The sequence below is a fragment of the Xenopus tropicalis genome, chromosome 1 (assembly GCF_000004195.4).
Source record: "Xenopus tropicalis strain Nigerian chromosome 1, UCB_Xtro_10.0, whole genome shotgun sequence".
NCBI lineage: Eukaryota > Metazoa > Chordata > Amphibia > Anura > Pipidae > Xenopus > Xenopus tropicalis.
In genome coordinates, this window is record NC_030677.2 from 127156978 (window position 1) to 127175101 (window position 18124).

An 18124-nucleotide genomic window follows, 5' to 3' on the forward strand; every position below is an offset into this window, starting at 1 on the left:
ATCTTTCCAGCTTTTACATGGGGGTTACGGATCCCAGCAGCCAAAAACAAGTGCTCTGTAATGCTACAGTTTGTTATTGTTACTTCTTTTCCTTATCTTTCTATTCAGTCCCTCTTCTATTCATACTCCAGTCTCTGGTCTCAATCCACTGCCTAGCTGCTTAGCTAGACAAGAACCTAGCCAACATATAGCTGTTGAAAGTATAAACTGCATAACTAATGAACAAAAAGTTATAACTGGAAAACCATTAAAACATTTTTTTAAAATGAATTGCGAATTGTCTCAACAGTTTGTTCACAGATTTGGTTTATTAATAATAATACTAATGTATGATTTAATACTTATGGGATTAGTGCAACCCTAATTAATTAAAGTATACCTAGATTTGTATATTACATAACAATGTTGTTTTCTTATTTAAAAAATACAACCTTGCAATATATTAAAGTGTTGATGGAAAAAAAACGAACACAATTAACAGACTAATGCATTAGTATTTCAGACTAAATGATTTAGACTAATTTACACTGAATATATATAAATATTTGTATTGTAATCTAATGTTAAAATACAAACCTCTGAAAAACTTCTGTGCGTTTTGTCCAAAACCTTGAGAAGGACTTCAGTTACATGAATCTTATTATAGTCTCCCAGTTCTTCACGTTTACCTTTAAATATCTTGGTAAATGTGCCCTGGCCAAGATTCTCCAGCTGGTGAAAAGATATTGAACACAAAAATTTTTTACTGAAATTGTATACAAATGCACAACTAAATGGTTTCTATCTTAAATTTTCAGTAAGGTGACTGATCCTCTTCACTCCACTTTTTTTATGCCTTAAGCTAGTTAAACATTTATTCCCATATGTAATAAAAGGCACTAAGTTTGCCAAGGAGCAGTAACCCACAGCAACCAAAAATTTTAACCAGTGAATTTTAAAAAGGTGACCAGAAAATTCTACCTGCTGATTGGTTGCTGCTCCTGGGTAAAATCATATGGACACTAAAAGACTACTTTTTAATAATTTAAAAATATTAATGTACACGAAAAGTTACCAGGAAGTCATGCTGATAATTGTAACTTAAAGTTCTTAAACTTGTATTAACCTGTCTGTCTCCTCTCATTTTAAATTTCTAACAGTAACAGATTATTGCAGCAAAAATATGAAAGCCCCCTCACAAAGGAACATGGGGACGGGATAGATAACGTAAAAGTATTAGGTAAATAATTTTATGGGGGTGCGTGTATACTGATTAAAAATAGACTGTTACAACAGCAATGTGCTTACAGTTGTTCCAGATACAATACACAGCATTTTGACAGCAACAGGATTTTAACAATCATCTTTTTAAGTTTGGTCTTAATGTTTATAGACAGCATCCCAGTTGTCCACACCAATAAGGAATACATTCCACCTGTTGATGGGGCATTTTTTCTGTATGCATCATTGTACCCCCCGCCTAATGGTTTAACATTTGTGGTTGAGCAAATATCCACTTTTTTTGAGCTATAGTTAAAACCGAAGCAGTGGCCAACTCCATGTTGTAGTTCTCACCTTTACCAGCTACAGTCAGGTGATCCCAGTGAAGCCAATAAAAGGACAACCATTTGGGGGTTTTAACCTTCAAAGCAAGCAAGTAGCAGGTAAAACTCAGTCCCTTTGTTATATGTATAATGAAGCAGCAGAATTCTTAATGAATCAGATAATAGTGAGTGTAGGACTGGCTAGACCCAGGATGACTCTAACACAGCTGGACAGCTTGAAGTATATTGCAATACATGGACAAACAATCCCTGTTTTGCTTAAAGGGGAGGGCATATCTTGGTAGCTTAATGCACAGCAAGTCTTAATGTCCTAAATATATTGATGATGGGTGAGTACAGAGAATCTCTTGTTGTTGTCGATACGACGTTGTGTTACAAGGGGCAATACACTCATGCAGTCACTCATGTTGAAAACTTACAAAATGCAAATCTTCACTTCTGATTTTGTGGAACACCATCTGATTTACATTATTGTTCCTCTGCAACGTGGGCGAGGAGGAGACCTCTGAATCTTCATTGCTCCTGAAGATGATCAGGTTTGATTTTTCTGAAACATACATAAGACTTATTTTTACAGAAAAATAAACTGCAAAAACATATATAGTTTTAGGTTTCTAACTCTGGGTTACTAATTAAACAAAAGCAACATTTACACTAATGGATAATTCTGTCTTTCCTTCTATCTTCAGTTCTTCAGCCTGGTCTTTAAACCCCCACACAGTTGTACAATATAAAGATCCTTTAGAACCTGGCACAAATAAACACAAAGCTAAAGTGTTCTAATCATAAAGTATATTCATATTATTATTAATACTTTAAATGTGTTTAAACACACAAAAGCAATAATACCACAAGGTGAACCTTTGTACATGAAGTACATAAAATACAGAAATTCACTGTTCTCGGAATTCAGATATAGCAATGTAAATGAAACTGCAGAATGCTGCTTTTGTAAACTTATAAAAATATATGTGTTTATTGTAAAACTAATCCCCTATGATTTATAAGTTAACCTTTGGGCCTTGGCGGGCAGCATCGGCGGAACTGAAATATTATTCCATCAGAGCGGACGGTTTCTTTCTGATAACAGTTTAATAAGTCTTTAAGAGTGGCAAAACTTTTCTTGGCTCCACTTAAGTTGTAGTCTCCATTGTCATTTTTTGTAATTAAGCAATGCTTGTATTGTGTTACACCATCACGCTGCAAGGCAAATAAAACAAGGAAGTTAGTTTTATTTTCCATGCCTAATATTAATTCCTCAGTTATATAACAATGCTGAATGCATATGCAAATGAATGTGCCATGGGAACATTAGAGAATGTAAAGTAAGAGGGAGAGAACAATACAGTTACAATACTACACAACTCAATACTTGGTGATCCTTTCCCTACTCGCACATGCTGAGAGATACAATTTAGCAAAAAATAAAGATTATAAGACTATAAAGATTATAAGATTATAAGTCACATACAATTCAGGCATATATTAAATACATAGCTCCACTAAGCCCTAAATTTAATTTTGGGCATGACCCTCCATGAATGTGCCAAATTGTGGCTCCTGAGCATCTCTCTTGAGCTGTCCCGAAAGTAAGAAATAAAAGGTTGGATGATATACAGAAATTCCCATAGAAGGCAGTTTCTAATATTAATCCTATAACTGCCAAATGGCTGGATCATGACCTAGTGAAACTGCATAAATAAACCTGTGGGCTTCAAATTAAGAAGGAAGTATAGGAGAAAACCAGAAGGAACACTAAGGTCTCAGAACACTTCAGCATCAGGGATACACAAGATGATAGGTGAGGCAAAATAAAACATTCATGGGTTTTGTATCCATATTTTTAAATGCTGATATAAATAAATGTAGTATTCTCAAAGTGATTTTGAGTTGGGATACTGTTTAAATTGAATTTGCAAGCCTGTTGGTTTCCGAGGGTGTTAACCTACACTCATAGTATTTTTACAATACTTTGTAAACCCTTTAAATGTACAAACTATAGGATATATATGATATATATGAGTTAAACATTTTACTATGAAGTTTCAACTATGAACAGTAATAATTTGTAATATATGGTAAATTGCTTAAGGAATTAAAAAAGAAGAAATAACTCTCATCATGAACTCCTGGTAAATTTCAGACTGCTAGGTTTCTATACTATAGAGCCCTTCACCTATTAATCCTAAGGAAATATTAAATTCAGAATTTAATATACATTATTTAACAGCCCACTATAAACAAAAAAAACAAAACAAGAAAAATGCTAAATTGCATTTCTCATTACCTCTATGGAAAATGTAAGGAAATATTTGTTAAACTCTTTTGGACTGCATCGAAGAATGAAAAGGCCTCTCTGGTTCCCTGCTTTTTTTAGCTTATTAATGGCGAATTCCATCCTTGATTTAAAAAAAAAAAAAAAGGAATTTAAAACAAATGACAAAAATGTTAAGTACTGGCTGAACTAAACATTGCATATAATACATGTGAAATACTGTAGAAGACGTATAGGACTTTGGATACGGTATGCATTGCTATAATAGAGGCACTTAAGGTTAAAAAAATTGTAGGGTGAGAATAAATATAGGCTTAACTGGGGAACCCAGAAGAATTGCCAGCAATCCGATCCATTTAGTGATTTTGAGTCAAACCAACTCACCAACTGCAACCCAGTTTTCAAAAATGTAAAATGTAAATAAAAATGGGATGATGGGCAACAATAAACTGAAAAAGTTGTGCTAAATAGAGCATCTCACAGATGTAAATATGGGGGCAGGAGGTACACTACTCTGTAACAAACTGCAAAGGCATATTATAGCAACAATTTAAAAATAACATTCCTCAGAACAAATTTGCAGAGAAGTTGGAGATTTCATCATCTACATTACATAATATCATAAAACAATTCAGAGAATCCAGAGAAATCTCTGTATGCAAGGTACAAGGCTGAAAGCCTATATTGGATGGCAGCAATCTTCAGGCCCTCAGGCAGCAACACATTCAAAACAAGCCCAATTTTGTAGTGAAGATCATTACATGGGCTCAGGAATACTTCTGAAAAACCATAGTCTGGGAACACAGTTTTTGTCATTGAATCCATAAATGCAAGTTTAAATCTACCATGCAAAGAAGAAATCATATATAAACAAAATTAAGTGCTGCCTTTTCTAGGCCCAAGGTCATTTACGATAGACTGAAGTAAAGTGTCCATTGGTCTAAAAAAGCTAAATTTGAATATCTTTTTGAAAATAATGGAAATTTGGGCTAAAGAGGAGAAGGAGCACCCAGCTTGTTATCAGCGCACAGTTTACAAGCCAGTGTCCATGAAGATATGAGGGTGCATTAGTGCACATCTGAGAAGACACCACATACTAGATAACATAGTGGGAAACACGCCCCCGTCCCAAATTTTTACGTGCTGCTGGCATTTAATTTAAAATGATCGTATATTTAAAAAAAATAAATAAATAATAATAATAATTATTGTAATATAATTACAATTAATTGTTATATTTGCAAATTGCAATATAGGGTTTAAATATTTGCAATTCAACCCATTCTGATTTTACTCAAAACTTAGTTTTCCTACTTTTTTGAAAACAGGGTTTCAACCAAGTTTCAACCGTGATTTTAAGGATTCGGATTTGGTTGGGCCAAGCACATGGATTTGGATGAATCCAAATACTGCCCTAAAAGGCAGAGATATAGATATGTATTCCTCGTTGGATGATATTTGTTGGACTGCACCCAGGCACATGTACCTACTTTTTCGTGAGTGCCGGCATTTTGTATCTATATATATCGAACCCAGGGTGGCACTCTGCTTCAGCTCTTACCTCTGGTGCAAGGTAAATGATTTAAATATCCAAAAAGACCAGCAACACCGAGTTTTATTTAAAAAAAGATCAATCGTATATTCAAAACGCATGAAAGTGCTCTCTTGAGAAAGGTCCCGACAGGGACCGAAACTTAACGTTGGCTGTTCATGCGTTTTTAATACACAATTGCTCTTTTTTTTTTTTTAATAAAACTCGGTGTTGCTGGTCTTTTTTGTATATGTATGTATGTATATATATATATATATATATATATATATATATATATATATATATATATATATATATATATATATATATATATTGATAGACCTCACTTGTCAGTTCAGTTTCACATTTTTGTTATAGCATAACATCTAATGAGTTCAGGGTGAGAACACTTTGTACGAGCATTTCTTTACCATGGTAACCTACATCTAAACATGTACAGGATTTGGCCAGACTAATTAGCAGTTTCATTTTTGGCTTTCTAATAACAATGTTCTCTACTCTAGAGACATTTCAAATTAAGAGATCAGAAATAGAAATGTAACATGACCCGTCAGCTATAGTCATATGAAATTGGTTGGACTGCATAAAAAAACATTTGTAATATATTAATAATGCGGTTTCACAATACGTTATTTATTTTTTGAAATGTGATTGTTAGAGAAAAAGTTGGCTTAAAGGAAAACTATTCTCCCAGACAATATAGGTCTTATACTGTATAAAACAGCTCATACATAAAACCCTGCTTTATCTAACAATATTCATATTTCATATTCAAAGAATACTGTTAAAGTAGTATGGGAAATCCTAAATAGAAAACTGCCATTTTAAGAACTAGGGGCCATAAATCATGGTGCACACAAACACACCAAGCACACACACGTTAGGTAACATCAGCCAATTAATGGACAAAATTCTTTAACTCCCACACTGCTTCCTGTTACAGTTAGAGCTGCATTATTTCTGCTCATGTGATCTCTGAGGGAGCACACAGCCCATCACTAAATGGAGGCTCAAGTTTAAAGATGTAAAAGGGAAATATTTACTGATTTATTTTTATATTATATACACAATCTGCTGGTTAAAGGAACAGTAACACCGAAAAATGAAAGTGTATAAAAGTAATTAAAATATAATGTGCTGCTGCCCTGCACTGGTAAAAGTTGTGTGTTTACTTCAGAAAGTCTACTATAATTTATATAAATAAGCTGCTATGTAGCCATGGAGGCAGCCATTCAAAGGAGAAAAGGCACAGGCACATAGTAGATAACAGATAAAACACTATTGTATTCTACAGAACTTATCTGTTAACTGCTATGTAACCTGTGCCTTTTCTCCTTTTTTCCAGCTTGAATGGCTGCCCCCGGGGCTACACAGCAGCTTATTATATAAATTATAGTAGTGTTACTGTAGCAAACACACCAGTTTTACCAGTGCAGAGCAACAGTGCATTATATTTTTATTACTTTAAAGCTCTTTCATTTTTTGGTGTAACTGTTCCTTTAAGTATTTATTTTGGGGGTATAGCTTTCCTTTGACATGCCTACACTTTTGAATAAACTATTTAACAATATTTATGTTTTATGGATGTTTTAAGAAGTCTATGGTAGAATTTACATTGTCTACTTAATACAACACTTATGTGATATAAGAAGTAAAGTTTGCTAGTTTGTAATACATACAACAATCAGCAGGCAGCATTTACTGGTTTATTGTTTAAAAGCTAACACCTCCTTGGTTGCTATAGACTACTGAACCTGGGCAAACTTTGTGCCTTTTATTTTATAATGGAAATCTATAGAAATGTAGAACTCCACCTAATAACTAAATGGTCTTAGTCACAAGCCAAACTGACTCTGTTGGTGGTCGATAAATAAGCCATACTGGCTAGCACCTCTTGATTTAGCTCTAATTCTACTCTTTGTAGTTGAATTTTATTTTACTTCCCAAAGTACCTCTTAAACTATGATGTTATATAGTGTAACATTATTGTATATTATGTAATTATAAAAGAAAAAATAAGCCACTTACGAAACTGGTCCATGACAATAGCTCTGAATTCCTTCCAATACCCTTGGAGGCACAACTTCTTTGCAAAGATAATGGTGTGCATCTGTTGTTAGCCTACAGTATCCATCAATAAGTGACCCAAATGAAAGAGCTTCTTTTAAGGTGGAAAATTCTACCTCCTGCAACATGTGACAGAAAAAATAAGTAATTGTTTCACTCCTGTAACACTGATTTTTGCACAATAAACCTTTTTGAACTTGACTGTTATGTGCATTGGTGGTTACTTTCCCTCCCTCCTATCTACCATGTGCAATAGTCTCCTGGAAATCCAGTTTTACAGTCCCATCAAATATCAGACTTATCTTGGGCAAAGTCATATATACTTACTGCCAATTATACTGTTATAGTGATGAGAAGTATTCTAAAAATATTAAACAAGTTTCTTTAAGCCTTGCTTTTATAGTTTTTTTTATAGTTATTACTATCATGTTTTGAAAACCTAATGCAACGAAACAATTTAAAAAGTGGCTGTTCGAGCATGTTAACTTGTTGCACAACATTTACACCGCATGAAACCCTTCTATTGTAAATCACAGGTTTCAAATTTTTTTAAAGGAACAGTTCAGTGTAAAAATAGATAGACTGTGCAAAAAAAAAATATGTTTTCAGTATAGTTAGGCAAAAATGTAATCTATAAAGGCTGGAGTGGACAGATGTCTACATAATAGCCAGAACACTACTTCCTACGTGCGCACAAACTAACTGAACAGTTATGTCCCATGTGGCTCCCCCTGAAGTCACTAACAGGTTAGAGAGCTGAAAGGAGGAAGTAGAGTTCTGGCCATTATGTTAGATATCTGTCCACTCCAGCCTTTATAGATTACATTTTTACCTAACTAACTATAATGAAAACATTTTTTACTTTGTGCAGTCTATCCATTTTACCCAGTTTCATTTTTACACTGTACGGTTCTTTTAAAGGGGCACTGGAAGGGGGGCTGCTGAATGTTGCATTTTGTGAATTTTGCAAAGAATCTAGTAGGGTAGCTGCCACAATACACATTTTCAGGAATTGAAAACCTTACTCGTATTGGGAACGTGGGATGGGGAGGGATCAGTCCATACATCATAGTGCAGTAATGGGGGGGGGGGGTGAGGGGTGAGGGGAAGGGCATTATTTCTTTTCTTAAAAAGTACAGCATACACACAACTTTTAAAGATGATGATTGAAAATTAACCAAGCTACCTGTCTCTCTTAATGATGAATTTGACTTCATTAATTTATGTTCTCTTTATCACTCTATTTATCTTTACTAGAGATGCAAATATTGTGAAATAGGATTTTCAGCTACTTTGTATACTTTGAGTATGCTGGTTATTTTTATATCATAATATATGTATATGTGCAACTCATCCCCTTATTTATATATTTGTTTATAGATCAGTCCACATTTTGACTGGGTGCACTTACAGGTCTTACTGTATTTTATATAAAGGTGATTTAGCTGGATCCCCAATAAAGGTGACCGACAAACAGATATTTGCACAAACACCATAATAGGTAACTGTAAGTACACTATAAAAAAAGCGAAAAGGAAGCGAAAAACGTCTTTGTTTGCCAAGAAGGAATAGCGGGCTGCTATGCAGAATCATGGTCGACAGAATACAGCATACTGATTGGTAATGTTGTGTGTCTGGCACAGGAAACCTGAAGAGAGTAAGATTGGTGGGAACCGGAGTAGAGCATTACACCACAAGATTATCTGTGCACTAAATTATATTGTTAAAGGATGTTTTTTTAATGTATATCATATTGCTAACTGTCAAGGAAAAACATAGGTTTTGTGACAATGATGACTACCATTACTTACATTTACACATTTAAAACATTCCTTCTTTGGTCATGGTTTCTGAGCTTTTAAATCAACTAGAACTCATTTAAACAAAATTATTACAGAGAATTGATTTTGTTTGTTAAATTACACCAGAATTGATTTTGTTTGTTAAAAAGGTTTCTCAAAGAAACCTTAATTTTTCTTTATGTGACCTGTTACCCAGAATGCTTTGGACCTGGGGTTTTCCGGATAAGGGATCTTTATGTAATTTGGATCACCATAATTTTTATACCGAACATAATTGTTTTGCCTTCAATAAGGATTAATTATATTTTAATTGGGATCAAGTGCAAGGTACAGGTATCGGACCCCTTATCTGGAAACCCATTATCCAGAAAGTTCTGAATTATGGAAAAGGCCATCTCACATAGACTCCATGTTATTTAAATAATTCACATTTTTAAAAATGATTACCTTTTTCTCTGTAATAATATAAGAGTACCTTGTACTTGATCCCAACAAAGATATAATTAATCATTATTGGAGCCAAAATAATCCCTTTGGGTTTAATTACTGTTTAAATAATTTTTTTTGTAGGCTTAAGGTAGGAGATCTGAATTACGGAAAGACCCCTTATCTGGAAAACCCCAGGTCCCGAGCATTCAAGATAATGGGTCCCATTCCTGTATTGTTTAATTATTACAGATGACAAAGGCAATCATTAAAATTATTTCATTAAAATTGGGTCTATAGGAAATGGCCTTCCTGCAATTTGGAGATTTCAGGATAATGGGTTTCCAGATAACAGATTCTATACCCGTAGCTGCTATTAGATTTTTCATTAAAGGAAATGGTCATTAATATAAACATGCACTCAAACCTTAGCGGAAACTTTTTTTAATTTTTAGATATAAATGTGTTATTGGTATGCTAACATTTTTTACTAACACAAACAACTTAGCCATCCTGTTTGCAGAAGAAAAATATTGCTGACTTCTGCTACAAACAACTCAGCCATGCTGTATGTAGCAAAAGTCAGCGATTTGCACTCCACTGCTGACAATCAGATGAAATATGTCAGCTACTCACGGCAGAAGCGCATTGTTTGCAGCCAGTCAGGAAAAAACACATTAGGTTAATGAACTCAGCAAAAACATATAATATAATCTGGACTGGAAGAAAAAAATAATAGTAGACTAGCTGTGAAAGAGATATATTAACCACTACTGTACCAAAATACGTTATGAGCAAGAAAATAAAGGCAGACAATAAAAGAAACCTTGGTCATGCAAACAAAATTAAACAAGTTAATAAACAAAATGTTGCGTAGATTAATCTGGTGATTTTTCACAGAAAAGGAAGCCAAGAATACAGCCCATTTATTTTTCCCCAAATCACAGCCTATGCCAGGGATCCCCAATCTTTTATAACTGTAAGCCACATTTAAATGGAAAAAGTGTTGGGGAGCAACACAAGCATGAAAAAGGTTCCTAAGGGTAGAAATAAGAGCTTAATAGCCCCTATATGGACTGGCAGCCTACAGAAGACTCTAATTGGCATTATACTTGGTTTTTATGCAACCAACACTTGCCTCCTTACCAGAAGTTCAAAAATGAGCACACTTTCTTTGAAGGCCACTGGGAGCAACATCCAAGGGGGTGGAGAGCAACATGTTGCTCATGAGCCATTGGTTGGGGAACACTGGCCTACACCAACCCCCAGTAGATGCAAATGGGGATATTTCTTAAGTGCACATATAAAATGTTTACCAGCTAACATTTAACTGGCTGCAATTGGTCACTGCACCCGGGAAACTTTGATTACAGCTTGTGTAAATAATAAAATATTTCTTATATAAAGAGCCACACCTAGGCAAAATAATCAGGCACAATTTTATTGGCTACAAAAGTCTTTAAGGGCTCTGGCACACGGGGAGATTTCCCTGAAATCGCGAAAGTTTCCTCCCAAGGCAACTTACATGGTTTCAGGGAAATCGCACCACCGCGTATATCATCCCACCAGCGATTTACATTTTCGCCGGTGGGATGGCCTTTCGGGGAGATTAGTCGTTTGCGAACAGGGAGATTTGTCGTGGGCGACTAATCTCCACGTGTGCCAGAGACAAACATTTCATAAAACCACTTAAAATTAGAACCCAGCACCACAGCGTCTACCACTTACCCAAAACTCTGGATACATACTATTAAATGACATTAGCCTAAAGTGGCTTACTTAAGAGTAGTTCATCCCCAGTCTGATCCAAACAGTAACAGGTGTCAATAAAGTGCTAACGTAACCATAAATATAGCAACAGTCCCTCTAACTTAATTACACTGATGTTATATACATTGCAATCGTTACAAAACTCTGGTTGATACATGTACTGTTGCTATATTTGTGGTCACTTTGCTCTTTATCGACACTTTGTTACCGTTTGGAGCCGACTGGGGATGCAGGCAGTTACTCTTAAGTAAGCTAATGTCATTTAATATTATGCATCTGTAGTATTGGGGTAGTGGTAGACGCTATGGTGCTGGGTTCTAATTTGTTAAGTGGTTTTATGAAATTTTGTCAGTTTAAAGGCTTTTTTTAACCAATAAAATTGTGCCTTATTATTATGCCTAGGTGTGGCTCTATTCCATTATTTTAACGAGGAGTTATAGTATTTCCCCCCCACATTAATTACACTAATAAGCTGCAGATGAACATTGTTAAAGATGTGGCAATATAGGGATGTGCTTTCATGTTATGTATAAACTTTGATTACATATTGATTACATATTGATTAGATATGGGGGGTAGTTTAATCTTGGAGTATATCAAAACATAATTTTATGTGGCCAAATAATTTTCAAGCAGTTCACAGTTCTCCATAAAATGAAATCTATTAGTTTTGCAAGTTGTGGTGATTACAGGGAGGCAAGGACAGATGGGATACACTTAACATTAACAGCTTTTTTGTGGTGAGCAGGATGTGTTGAAACATCTAACTGGTGTGTACCAACTTGTTCTGTATCCGTCATCTCAAAATTCACTATAAATAGCAAGCATTCTTGAGCAAGACATCAAGTTTCACAAACATTATTTAAAGGAGTAGTTAACACTGGAATTAACATTCAGTATGATGTACTTCATTTATTTTTTGTGGTTTAAGTTTTTTTATCCTTTTGTTCAGCAGCTCTCCAGTTCGACATTCTGGTTGCTAGGGTCTTTTTTAACTTAGCAACCAGGCAGTGATTTTAATAACAGACTGGAATATAAATAGGTAAGGGGCTGAATAGGAAGATAAGCAATAAAAAGTAACAATAACAATTAAATTGTAGCCTTTCAGTGTGTGTAAAACTATAGAGTGTAAAAGTATAAAAAATAAATAATAGAGACCAATTTCTAAGTTGCAAGGGATAGGACATTCTATAACATACTAAAAATTACCTTAAAAGTGAAGGAGTGCTTTAACAGGAAAGTATAAAACTGATCTTACCAGAATTTTGTTGTCTTGTTTGTTGATTGTGACAACCCTGCTCTCTGTAGAATCATCTTTATTTGCTTGTTTAATACTGATGTCAATTATTTCAGTAAAATCACAGTACGTCTGTAAATCCTGCAACCAGCCAATATTATAACAGGGATTTATTTATGTATGCTTGATGCAAAAATATTATTCAATTATCATTCATTTTTTTTTGAAGAGCACCCATATTTATATTTATTTATGCTGTTACATTTAATTGTTTAACCATATGTTACCATGTGGTTAAAGCAAAATAGGGGTTTATGTAATAAAGTGTCATTTACGATGGAAAATGCAGTGAATACAGTACACTTTCAAGCTCAATCACCATATTTTTTCATTATTATGCATTATTTTCCTATAATGCAGCAGTTTTTCCTAGCATTACAGCGTTGTTGCCGTCACCAAGGGGAGTTTCACCGGACAAAACTTTGCGAATGCATTAAAATTAGCATCATTTTGCTTGCACCTCAGTGGGAATTGGATGTGATTATTTTAAGTATGGTTGGCATCAATTTTGGCATTCAGCGTGCAAGTGATGTGTGTACTCTATTATTCTGGCGCAAATTGCAGCAACTGTTCCAGGCCACTGTAAAAACCCTGAAGCAAACCCCTTATTCAGAGATAGCAGTAGATCCAAGGTTCCCCTGTGCCAATAGGCACAAACGTATTTGATTACAAACAGTAAGAAAGAAGGACAGAGTGGCGGCTAGCATAACTATATAGTATAGTACTACAAGGAGCACCTTTTGATGCAATGAATCTATAAAGGCTGGAGTAAGTAGATGTCTAACGTAACAGGCAGAATGTTACTTCCTCCTTTCAGCTGAACAATTCCTATTACAAGTACTGTAAGTGCCAATTAGCAGGTTAATTACTGCTAAAAAAAATATATAAATATATACATATATATATATATATATATATATATATATATACTGTCAAAACCTGTCACTTTTTCTTACGCAATATTGCCAAAATCCGTCCCTTTCTTTCTACTGTAACAGCTAGCAGGCCCGGATTTGTGGAGAGGCCACAAAGGCCCGGGCCTAGGGCGGCAGAAGTTTAGGGGCGGCATGCCCCGCCGCAAAAAAACATTTAAATTTGGCTCCCATACGGAGCAGTCGGGACCTCTCCCCACTGCTCCGTATGGGCGTTTTAAGGAACGCATGCGCACTGATGGGGTCGCTTTCGCGCATGCGCACGGGGGGGGGGGGGCGCTGCGCTTTTGCGCATGCACACTGGGGGTCGCGCTTTTCCGCATGCGCACTGGGGGCGCTTTCGCGCATGCGCATGGGTGGGGAGGGGGCGACCGACAGGGGCGGCCTCGGGGCGCCCAAAACTGAAATCCGGCCCTGACAGCTAGGCTGCTCATGCACGCGCTCATCCTATCCTGACTTGACTACTGTAACCTGCTGCTAACCGGCCTCCCTAACTCCCATCTTTCCCCCCTACAGTCTATATTAAACACCGCTGCCAGAATTCTCCTCCTCTCATCCAGGAGAGTTCAGGCCCTTCCCCTGCTAAAGGCCTTATCGTGGCTTCCTATTAAACAAAGAATAGTTTACAAACTCCTTCTCTTAACCTTCAAAGCCCTCCTTTCCTCTGCTCCTCACTACATCTCTTCCCTTGTGTCTCCGTACGTTCCTGGCCGACTCCTTCATTCCTCGCAGAGCAACCGTTTGGTTGCGCCCCCAACTACTACAGCTGTTTCCCACCTTAAACCCTTCTGCCTTGCTGCCCCTTACATTTGGAATTCCCTCCCTGATTTCCTCCGGAGAGAATCCTCCCTCAGTCTTTTTAAAACTAAACTTAAAGACTACCTTTTGGAGCACTCGCCCAGCACCTGATCTGGGAACTGGCACTTATACTGTAAGGTCACCCACTGTGACCTACAGCACCTACATTTGCCCATTTGTGTCTGTTAGTTACCCCTCCCATATAGATTGTAAGCTCTACGGGGCAGGGACCTCCTTCATCTTGTGTTTCTGACTCTTATTGCAAATACACCTTGTATTTATGTATGTATGTATGTATGTATCTATGTATAACTTTATTTATAAAGCGCCACAAGGGTACGCAGCGCTGTACAGTCTTACAGAATACAAAATTACCCACAGGGAGGACAAGTGATATAATAAATAAATACATTTAAAATACAATTAATAATGTATTAATAAATTTATTTGTATTTATTGTTGTACTTTGTATTTATCCATTATCTTTAACCCCCTGTCTGTATTAATGAATTCTACTGTACAGCGCTGCGTACATAAGTAGCGCTTTATAAATAAAGATATACATACATACATACATATATATATATATATATATCTAGATACAGGTTGTCAGCAAGCTGCACACCATGAGAAGATTTGATACCCGGGTGCCAGTGCAGTAAATGTAGATATACAGGGTTGGAAATGACAGCACACGCGGGTTTTTCACAAAGGAGTCTTGTAGTTTAAAAGATGTAAGGCTTTATTCAGTCCGACATTTCAGCTCCTAGCTGGAGCTTTCATCTATCTATCTTTTCATATCTATATATATATATATATATATATATATATATAATTTTTTTTTTTTTTGCTGAAGCATGCTTATATCTTATGGAAAGGCACTATTAGCCCTTAAGAGATTTAAGTCAGTACTCACCATGTCAGCTAATGATTCTCTTTCTTTAGGCTTTCCTTTTGAAAATTGAATGCCACTATTTCCAGTAACCACGATGGTTGCAAAATTTTCTCCTCCTGAATTATCCCTGCTTGGCTCCCTTACTTCAAAGCATTCAGAGTAGAAAGCTGACTGTAGGGTCTCGAGATTTATCAAGTACTTAAGTTTTAAGTCTCTGGCAGTAGCTTTACACTGGCCAAACTGTTGAATAAATTTGCGAAATCTGTATCTTATTCTCTTTCTTGTCAAAATGTGGTAGTCTTGAATTTTTGCTCGAATACACTTTGGCAAAAATTTCTTGTAGCTGTAGAAGGTAAAGAAAAAAAATGTGAGGCACACAAATAGTGAAACCTAGTTGAGTTGTATACTATTTAATGTGGATGACTTAAATGCATTAGCCCTAGGTACAAATCTTTTAGTTGTTTAACAGATTTGAAATATCCTCTTGTACACTGGGCTGGCATAGCCTCAGTAACAACAGCTACATTAAAAGCAAGGTTTTTTTTATTTGAGGCAAGGAAAGTTTGCTCTGGTCATTTAATTATTACAGCTATTGCGGTTACTTAAACATATAGTAATTGGTTGGTTTTGATTAATATAATTAAATACAAAATATGTAGATTCTGAAATCTTAAAAGGAAAAACAAAATCTGCATAATGCCTTAAAAAGCTAATCCTTAACAATATTATTATTTTTATATATACAGCACAAATATATTCTGCAGGCCTTTATATATGACAACATTCATCAGTATCTGTCCAAGTAGAGCTTAGACATTACAGTTCCTATTACTTTTACACACTATGGTGAATTGTAATGTCCTGTGCAACAACTGACATAGTAAATTTGTATATCTCAATTTTAAAGGGGTTGTTCACCTTCACAAAAAAAAAAGCCTTCCATTTAGTTAACAATATAAATGAATCCATATTTCAAATGTATATGCTCTACCAGTCTTCTTTAGATTATGCAATAATCACCTTGAAAGATACTGATCCACTCAAGGAGAGGTATGTGTTTATGCCCAGAAGTACCCCTTTCAACGCTTAACTGCAACAGAGTGCAACTAGTTATTGTAATGTAGCGCATGAGCATTCTGTGGATGTGGGTCACTTTTGCCTTAAAGGAGAAGGAAATGTTAGGCACCCCCAAATGACTGTAATCGCTTACCTTTTACCCCGGGCTAGCGCCCTGTTAGGACTAAACCGCACCAGCCCGGGGTAGCTGCAGTGAGTACTTCCTTCTGTGTCAAAATCTCTGGGCCAGCACATGCGCAGTAGAGAGAAAAGCCAACTTTTTTTGTTAAAGTTCGGTTTTTCACTCTACTGTGCATGCGCAAGCACACTAAGAAGAACAGGGGCACCAGCCCGGGGTAAAAGGTAAGCGATTAAAGTCACTTGGAGGTGCCTAACATTTTGGCACCCCCAAGTGACTTAGCCTTTCCTTCTCCTTTAATTTGCATATTTATTTCTCCATTGGCTTTTCTGTGTTAAGCCTCTCTACATCTGTGCTGCTAATGATCATTGGTGGTCAGAGAGGCTTAGGGACAAGGGTCACAGTTCCAGACTAACTAAATTGTGCCTCTGTTTCTGCCTAACGTGCCAGTAATAGAAAACTTTTAAATGCAACATTAAGTGCACTACTTTCTAAATGAGCTAAACTGTATGGTGCTGCTTTAAGAAAATTGTGCGATGTGAGCTGCAGTAAAAAATTCTCTATTACGGGCAGGTTAGGCAGGCAGAAACTGTGGCACAATCAATGTATAAAAGAATCTGATCCAGGCACAGGTAAATAATCATTACGGGTCTGGGTGGCTGCAAGACAAATGTGAGACTGCCAATCATGTCTGCAATAAAAATTCCAATTTACAAGTTACAATCGCAGTTTGAATTGCATAGTTATTCTAATTGCATTGTGTCAGTGTATGCCCACCTAACAAAAATAAAAAATGATTTGTATAAAATTTGTATAAAATACTTGCAAAAAAAAAGCTTTAGTTCCTAGTTGTTGCTCTGTGCTGCAACCAAATACAATTGTAGAAATCCAAAAAATAGGAAAAAAGATTCAGCAGGTTTACTGCAAAACATTTATTGTGGGTAGTGGTAACACAACATGTTTCGGGTCAATACCCTTTATCAAGTGTACTGCTGAAGCTTTTTTCCTATTTTTGGGATGCCCACCTAACCTGCCTGTAACAAAAGCTTTTGTTACAGGCAGGTCAGGTGGGCAGAAAATGACACAATGCAGTTAGAATAACTATACAATCCAAACTGCAGTAGTCGTATGCTTTGCTCATTTGTGATTTTCGCCCATTCTACCACACAAACTGTCTCTTGAAGGTTCCAAGTGGCCTCTTCTATGAACTCTGATTTTCAGTTCTTTCCATAGATTTTTAATTGGATTTGTCATATCAGCATAATATTGCCCTGGTATGTGCAGAGTTAAACCTGGCAACATCTGGCTTTGTGTCCACAAGACACCCTTTATTAATTCAATACACAACAAGGGACTGTGGAAGGTGACACATTCATCAAACTCATCAGACAATGTGGGACCTTTGGTCTCTTTGATCTGTTGATCAAAGCAAGGCAAAGTGTGGACCTAGGAACAGCAGGGGGTTCAGCTAGGAGAAAATATGGATTATAGAAAGGGATCCATATCTCCTTTGTTTTAGGGTTCACATCCTCATAAATCACATATTGGTTATGAGGAGGCCCCATACTTCC

The 18124-nt window shown here is 36.1% G+C and overlaps 1 protein-coding gene across 1 annotated transcript in view; it reads right to left on the bottom strand.

The window, feature by feature from the left end:
* jak2 (Janus kinase 2 (a protein tyrosine kinase)) overlaps positions 1 to 18124 on the bottom strand; it is an 87191-nt gene that overhangs the window by 19045 nt on the left and 50022 nt on the right. Inside the window, 7 exon segments of the mRNA NM_001097165.1 lie at positions 577 to 711; positions 1964 to 2091; positions 2558 to 2744; positions 3832 to 3943; positions 7400 to 7557; positions 12695 to 12814; positions 15380 to 15701. Of these exon segments, the coding sequence (NP_001090634.1) occupies positions 577 to 711; positions 1964 to 2091; positions 2558 to 2744; positions 3832 to 3943; positions 7400 to 7557; positions 12695 to 12814; positions 15380 to 15701 (1162 nt within the window).